The 8,416-nt window shown below is 36.0% G+C and overlaps 1 protein-coding gene across 7 annotated transcripts; it reads right to left on the bottom strand.

The window, feature by feature from the left end:
* Positions 1 to 1,784: 1,784 nt before the first annotated feature.
* On the bottom strand, positions 1,785 to 7,987 carry LOC105116041 (homeobox-leucine zipper protein HDG2-like). Of its 7 annotated transcripts, none has more exons than XM_011013190.1 (13): positions 7,677 to 7,987; positions 6,899 to 7,416; positions 6,093 to 6,322; positions 5,865 to 5,982; positions 5,468 to 5,656; positions 4,900 to 5,340; positions 4,693 to 4,794; positions 4,272 to 4,472; positions 3,979 to 4,141; positions 3,596 to 3,867; positions 3,361 to 3,456; positions 2,860 to 3,249; positions 1,785 to 2,310 (listed from the first exon to the last, which is right to left on the bottom strand). In XM_011013190.1, exons 2-12 carry the CDS (start codon positions 7,001 to 7,003, stop codon positions 2,881 to 2,883), a joined length of 2,286 nt encoding a protein of 761 aa, XP_011011492.1. In that variant the 5' UTR covers positions 7,004 to 7,416; positions 7,677 to 7,987; the 3' UTR covers positions 1,785 to 2,310; positions 2,860 to 2,880. The 7 variants fall into 7 exon arrangements, with proteins under 7 accessions (XP_011011492.1, XP_011011489.1, XP_011011488.1 ...); XM_011013187.1 differs by having other exon boundaries at positions 3,970 to 4,141; XM_011013186.1 differs by having other exon boundaries at positions 3,967 to 4,141; positions 7,677 to 7,986.
* Positions 7,988 to 8,416: the final 429 nt, after the last annotated feature.

Genomic DNA, 8,416 nt, shown 5'->3' on the forward strand with positions numbered 1-8,416 from the left:
TGATACCATTTTAAAGAATCAACTTAACCCAAAAGCTTAAACTATTAGGTAATGTCCTAAGATATGATTTATATTATTCTCTAATACCTGCGAGCGAAATGGAATAACAATAAATCTAAGCGAGCAACATGGAATCTACACGAGAGAAGAATACATGAGATTGAGAAAGTTAGGTAAAAGCCTTTTAGTGTAAGTTAAATTGCAATAAAAAAACAATAAATCCTAAAATTATTTGAATTATTGAAGATAAGAATGCAAAAATCAACCCATATAAAGAGAGAGGGGATAAATCAAAGATGTTCTATGGTGATAATGACAGGTCTAATGAGATGTTGCCATGAGTCTATGTTTTTAGTGGTATACAAAGGAAGATTTAATTTGTTGACATGAAAGAGAAGAAGAAAAAGATAAAAGCTAAGGGATGTTAGAGACAAATGAGAAGAAGATGAAGATAAAAGTTAGTGATAAAAGAAAATCATATCGATGAAGAGAAAATACAAGGAGAATGCAAGTTAATTGTTTTTCTAGAGTTATATATAGATGTTAGGGACAAAGAAGATGAAGAAACTAAAAAATAATTTTTTAATAAGTTATTTTTTTTTTGTTGTGTTTACGTTTATGAAGGGGAAAGCATGCAAGTTTAGATTTTTTCTTTTAAACTAATTAACAATTGAGATCTTATAGTATCAAAACTAATCAACATTATTTATAATTTTAGTTTTAGATTAAGGTTTAAATAATTATTTTTTAATTATCAACAAATAATCAATCAGTTGCAAATTTAATGTTGATTTTAGTAACAAATTTTCTATTGCTAAGTTTATTGCTGATATTAAAAAAATTATGTGTGTCTATATATATATATATATAATTTGTTGCAAATTTATTACTAAATTATAAATTAGCAACGGAATTATCTGTTACTCCAATCTAATCTAATGCTAATGGCCTCAGTTTTATTTTTATTTTTTTAATTAGTGATCATTAATCTTTATGAGAAGAGTAGGCTATAAGAGTTGGAGTAGATTGTCAGAAATCCAAAACGTCATCCCGCGCGATTTGGTGAACATGCATTGAACATTGATTGTACTGTCCCAAACTTATTGAAGGCTGATCGTAGAGTTTGATAAGACACCTAACTCGAAAACCTTTCAAAATAAATCTTCAACGCTGCCGTTTGATCTCCAGAATTTTGTCTCTGTCCTCTGGCTGAATTTTGTGGTATTGAATGAGTGACAGGGTCGGTGGTACGATGGTTTATTTGGGAATGATTTAGGTGAATTTGGTGAGGTTTTTGCTGGGTTTGGATTAGGGATGAAGTTTGTAGTGTTTGATTTTTTGGTGCCATAGTATTTTCTTCCTTTGAATACCTCATCCTCGATTAACCTAATCCCTTGATTATTAGTTTTATTTTATTTTTACCATTATAATTTCTTTTGTCAAAAAAACACTAATTAAACATAGTCAAAGCTTATCATCATTCTCATATCAGTTCTCTTGGGTGGAACATTTTCTTTCTTCTTTTTTCACTTAGAATGAAATTTGATCCATGGACACTGCTTCTGCTTGGTTGAGAATATCAAATCATCCTTGGCAAAATGCTAAGCCTCTTGGTCCATTTGTTTGTTTCGCAATCAAACCAGCAATCCAACGGGGGTATTTCCATGTTCAAAAGGCTGTTAAAAACCTTAGCAATCCAATGCTAAGCCTCTATTGATTTGAAATCATTTTGCTTCCTGGGAATATGATGATGGTATACAATTACTCTAGACTGGGGATCATACGAAAATAAGCCCAGATTTAAATATGTTGAAGACAATGCAAACCAATAATAAATACAAAAGAAGTCTCTCTATTCCGAAAGCTCTTAAGATGGGATAGAGTAGAAAAGCAGAAACCATTGTCTACCAGTGGGTGTAAGCTTTTCACCCACTAGTGCTCCAAAACACAAACAAAATAGCAAGTGGAGGAGAAGTACGGAGAGGTCTGACAAGCTTAAAAAAAACCCTAACAACTAAGTTAAGAAGAAGGCGAAAAGTAGTAGATCAACCTTGGAATATTACAAGGGGTCTGGTCTATATTTGCCTTTTACTTTGTTTGGCGAAGTCAATTCCCGAACCTCTAACATCTTTTCTCACTCATGGTATGCTTTGGTTCTTAATTATTCTTTCCCAAAACGAAAGCCATGAAGCAAAAAAGAAATATGTGAGGTGCGTTCTTGACTTCTCCCATTCTTCTATCACCCAAAATCGAAACCAACTTCGAGTTTTTTCACAAAAATTCCCTCGTTTTTCCTTCTCTGGTAATGAACTGCAAAACAAAATATAAAATAAAATAAATGAATATATATAATAGGAAATACATTTAAAGAATAATTAAAAAATAAAAAACTGGCATTATATATGTCAATTATATATTGAGAATTGATAAGGCTATTAAAAACCTTCGAAAACAATTAGTCTTTCCAAGCTTCCTATGGGTTTGAAGGTGTACAAGGTTGGTTTTCGATAGCCGTAACACTTGAAAAGCAAGTCATTTGAAAGGGTTGGGAATTTTCTTGAACTTAATTAAATTTACTAGATGATAGTCTTGTGGGGCTGTGTATGTAAAGTTTGAGTAAAGGAAAAATATGAAGTTTTGTTTCTCTAAAAGAAGATGATTTACCTTGTTAAAGGCGATCTATTTATATAATCTTAAGCCCACATGCATTTCCATATCAAAGTAAGATGACCAATGTGCTTAGCACATACAATTTTAGGCTACTTGGGAACAAAAACCACTTATTTTGAATACCACAAAATACATTCAGATTCGCATGAATATTAAAGAGATGCATGCACACAGAGAAAGTCCACTGACCTATAAATTAACCTTCAAAGATCATGCAGATTCGCATGATAAGGAAGCCTTAATCCTCTCCACAGTGCATGCAATCAAGTTGTTAACAGTGGCAACTGAGCCAAGAGACAGTTTTGCAGTAGGAACTGAATCAACCAAAATCTGGAACGCGACAGTTAGAAGAGATCCTCCTGTAGACCCAGATTCTTCCATGCCCACCCCATGCGCTGCGGTTCCATCAGGAAAAATAGCAAACCCTGATGGAAGAAGTGCCACATAATCTGGATCCCCGCCGTTAAGCACCACGTTCATTGCAACAATATCAACGGGAGCATAGATTACGAAAGAGGCCGTTTGATCAGTGCAACTCTCTTGCAAAATCAGCATGTTGCTCTGGCTCGAATTCGCGCTCTAAAATTATGATGTGTTAGATCAGCTAAAATATCGATAGCACAATAGCCTTACGATCATAGAGAACTTAACTTCGTTAACAGGTACAAAGGATTTCCTTATGCTACTTACATTAACTCGGATTAGAGATACACTGTTGCCTGTATCCCGGCCATTAGCAATGTGTGCCATTTCTTGGACAACTCCACCATTTGATAGAATATCCCACTGTGTTAAATGTAACCAATTCTTAGAATGAGATCCAATCATTTGGTATATTAAAATTCGTCTTCATTGGCTATGTGCTTGTTATGTGTAGATGGGATGCAATAAAGTTAGCCAAGTCAAAAAGTTCTAATTGTTATACCTCATTACGAGTGTTCTCATCACGTAGAAAATCAAAAACCCTCTTTGGTGGAACTGGAAGCCAGAAGGAAGTTGCTGCACTAAGTACAATCCCAGGAGGCCTCCCTGGATCATCTACACTCTTCCTTGTCATGACCCGGACATCATCAGCTCCAGTCCCAGATAGGGTAGTCCATGTGTGGGCGGTAGAGGCGCTCACGCCAGCACAGAAGCTTATCACCATTCTCTCTGCCAGCTTCATCATGCTCTTTCTTCCTTCTTGATTAGTAATAACTGTGAATAAACAAATGAGGTAAGTCCAAGGTCAAACATATCAATTAGTACAATAGTTACCAGCAGCAATTCCTAGTGAAAAAACACAATATATATTACCACCAGCATCACCAGCAGGAATGTTTGTTGCCATGGCACTGGCAAGGCGCTCGCATTGCCGGTTTAGGGTTGCGACCCAACGTTTTGCCCCGAATGCATGTCCTGAGCTAACTAGATGCTTGTATAGATTATGAACACCTCTATCATCCACTTCTACATGTTCAACCCATGTAACCTAAGGTAGGGAGAAATTCGATTACAAAGGTAGCAATAACTAAGAATTGCTTTTCTTTTTGTATAGAAATGGTGCAGCTTAAATAAACTAGAGAATAACAATACACATTGATAAAGAAGTATATATTCACCTTCGAGTATCCATTGGGCATTTCTTGAATTAAACATCCAGATGGCCTTCTTCGACATCTTGCTGCTGGACCAGGGCGTATACTGTCCAATGAAACATCAACCACAGCCCAAGTCCCATCAGCATGTTGTTTACAATACCTGACATAGTAACTTTCACGAGTAGGAACAAGTGGAGTTGGAAGTTGAAATTCAGCTGTCATCTGGAAACAAATGAGAATCAGTTCAATACATTTAGAGAGGATGATATCATAAATCATTTTGACATATTTGGTTTCATGATTCGGTAATCCACACCTATGATTTCAGGGATATGTAAAAGATATAGAACAGACTATATATTAAATCATGTCTCGAGTTATGGATGATCGAATTAGCAAACGTATTGCTAATTGGAAGATAATCAAGGAATATTTGTATTACCACTTGCAAGGCTCCATTGTAGTTCCCTGCAACTCCTGTAGATAGCACTTCTAAAGTCAAAGCTCTTGAGACAATGCCAGAAAACAATGTAGACCACTGATTCTGAAAACCAAAACATAATCACAAATCACTATTGGATCGATATGCATTTATGTACATGCTTAAATATGCTTGATTTGCTTTGAAAGATACTAAAAGGAAACTTACCACATCCATGAGATACTCGACAAGGTTGATGTGGTTCATGATAACAACAGCAGTCTCTCTTGAAGCCTCACATTTAAAACCAGTAGGTTTAGGACCAATACCATGAGGGAATATCCTTATGTATTCATCTTCATTCAACACTGCATCAATTCCATCAAGGCTGTTCATCCATAAAGGTTCATCCATTTGAGCCATTCTAATTAGTTCCTCCATGGCTGCCACTGCAAGCTCAATTATCATGGGCTTATCAGCCTCAGTAGGTGCACTAATAGACCTTAGTAGGTCTCCAGCTTCATAAATATCCCCTCCTAAGCCTGGTTGTCCACCAAAATTCCCAACACCAAGGTCAACTGGACGTGGAGGCATTGGAGGCGATAGAACAGGATAGTTCACCACAGGCTTGCCAACATACCTAGCAGCAATTGCTGAAATACGGTCAATCTGCAAAAAAAAAAAAAAGAAAAAAAAAGAAAAAAAAAAGAGGAGAGATACGAATTAAATTTTGAAGATATAAGGCATTGAACGTTATGGATCCACCAAAAAAAAAAAATCAATCTAATAACTTCACCTCTTCTCTCAATCTAGTATTTTCAAGTCTCAAATGATGTTCATCAAAGGACATTTCTCCAATGGCAGTTGGCCCTCCACAATTAGGACACGAGGCATTGCTAAGAGCTTCTCTGTACCGCATGTTGTCAGCCCTAAGCTTTTCATTCTCATTTCGAAGCTGTGTATTTTCATGGCGCTCATGCTGGGTCTGAAACGAGAAAGAATTTAGCTAAACATCTCGGAGGAGGTTTAAGAGATATTCTAACCCCCCTAAAGAAAACTTTCTAAGAGAAGAGGCCAAGATATTGTAACCGCCCCTTGACGTGCATAACATAGAAAACAGACGGCAAATGTGGTATTTATTACATGGTCTAAATTAGTAATGTCTAGGCTAAGGTTATGCGCACACGTTATACCTTCATTTGGGTACGCTTATTTTGGAACCAAAACTTGACTTGCAAAGGCTCTAACCCTAATTCTCGGCTTAACTCCTTCCTTTGCTTGTCATCTGGGTGTGGACACTCTTTGAAGAAACTAATAAGCCAATAATGAAAAGGCATTAATCGTCAGTTATATGTGTCAACAAATTTAAGGCAATATACAATAGCAATAGCAGTGTATAATTTAATTAAGGCAGAGCTTACGCTTCCATTTCTTGGATCTGATGCTGGGTATGGCGATGGTAGCGTTTCTTTTTGGGGCGTGGGTCTTGATCATCACCTGAAGCGCCTTCTTGATTCTCACTGCCTGATTTTGTGTTGGTACTATCAAATTCTTCATCTCTAATTCGAGTCATGTCGCCTTCAGATGTGTTGTGTGTCATGTCTAGATGATGAAACTCGTGACCTTCCATCATGTTTGGCTGGAACATTATCTACAGATCTTTAAGATTCCTCAAGCTTTATTGTTTTTTAATCTAACAGCAGAATGGAAATTTCCACTAAAAGAGAAAGGTGATTAAAATGTTCATGCCAACATATATCTATATCAAGGAGTGCAAAAGGTACTTTGTAATGTGCAAAAGCCTAGGACGTATGGGAAAGCAACGTTTGAAAAATTGTTCTTGGAATGTAGAAAAATACTAGATCTTGGATAGGACAAGAGGCCCATGTAAAAATACTAGATTCTCAAACCCTTCCATCTCCCTCTGTTTGTGTGAACCCTATACGCGTTTTGCAACTATCGAGGAGGATTTTGCTTAAAGAAAACAAATTTGTCTGCCTAAAAGCCAAAAAAAACATAATAAAACTTTTGACTCCTGAACAGTAGCAGAAGAAGAAGAGATCTGATGTGAAAAAAATGTTAAGGGGTAAGGAAATCAATATGGGATCGTTAAAAAATGAAAAATCGTGTACATTAACCAAACAAATATCCAAGATAACTGGATCATAAAGCTTAAAAAGCACAAACAGTGAAGAAGAAAGACATGGAAAAGAACAAAAGTGCAGACCTGACCAAGAGCAAGTCCCGAAGTTGATCCAAACCCACCAACATTACCATTAACCCCGATCATTGATGGCATGTTTCTTGCCGGAATCATTACTCCGGCTGGCATGTTTCACCAGCCACGAACCCTAGGAAAAGTTGTATATAGGAATATATATTTGCGTGTCTGTGCCTGATAGGTAGCTTAACTCACTCTCCTTATGACTCTACTGTTATATATGGTCTTAGATCACGGTGAGTGGGTTTCTCACGGATTTTCTAGAGTATAGAAAACAGGCAGGCTGACTATGGTTCTCTTTTTCCCCGTAGGGGAATTGGTTTCTCCCTTTCTACGCCTATCTGGTTCTCACGTACATACGAAAGAGACAGAGAATAAATAAAGAAGGTCGAGTTGACGATTTTTAACAGGTTAATATCTGACTAACTCCCCAAAATCCAAATATTAAATCTATACATCGCCCAACTAAGATTACGGAGAATCCAACTTTGCCTTCCCAGTTTCCTTTCTTTCTTTAGCTTTATCTGCTCCACGGAAAAAAAAAGAAGTTAAAGAGAACAAAATGAGAGAACTACATGCAAGGGAGAGAGAGAGATGTGAGAAAGAGTGGATTTGAAAACCCACTCATTCTATAGAAGTGGAAAATATAGAGAAGACAATGAGACTCTCTTGAAAAATTCTACTCATACAAGAAATTTACTTGCCTAGAAATAAAAACAAAAGAAAACAGTCTTGACTGAAAGGATTTTATTTTTCTTTGTTTTGGATCTGGTTTTGAGGTTACCTTGTGGAAAAGAAAGCAGTATTTGGGTCTGCTAGTGGTTTCTCTGGAGATTTTGGAAATAATTTTTATGGTAAGAAGTTGGTGAGTGGATATGGAGATAGAGTCAAGGGAAGAAAATCAAGAATCAAGAAAGAATGGGAAAAAAAAAACAAAAAACAAAAATAGAGAGCATGAAGAAGATGGAGAATCAAAGGAACTTAGGAAGAGATACAAGGCAATGGAAGTGCAGGAGAAAGAGAAAACTGTGGCAGTAAGGAGTTATTGCAGAGCGTATTGAGAGGGTGCAATAGCATTAAATGGTGGAGAGGTGTAATTGCTTGGAAAGAGAAATAGTTCATTTGGCTAATTTAATTTTCTCGTAGTAGAGTGTATTGTGCGACGGCTACCAAACTCACCATACATCAACTTTTTCAAGTAATTTTCTCTTGTATATATATATATATATATTTTAACTTCCTAGAGCTACTAAAATATAATTCTTTTTAGACTTAGGAATTATAGTATATGAATGGTGCAACACGCTTACTATAACATGCATATAGAAATAAAATATCATCAAACAAGCTTGTAATATCAATCTTTAGATATAAAATATTATATTGGCAAGTTTCTGAAGTTTATTCAGTCATCTTTCACAATCATTTACTTAATTATAGTGTAAAAATGGATTGATTTTGTGATTAACTTTCTTGAAGAGAAGGAAATAAAAAACAATTCGAAAAAGTAACATGAAGCTCGCC

The sequence above is a fragment of the Populus euphratica genome, unplaced genomic scaffold (assembly GCF_000495115.2).
Source record: "Populus euphratica unplaced genomic scaffold, PopEup_1.0 scaffold836.1, whole genome shotgun sequence".
Taxonomy (NCBI): Eukaryota; Viridiplantae; Streptophyta; class Magnoliopsida; order Malpighiales; family Salicaceae; genus Populus; species Populus euphratica.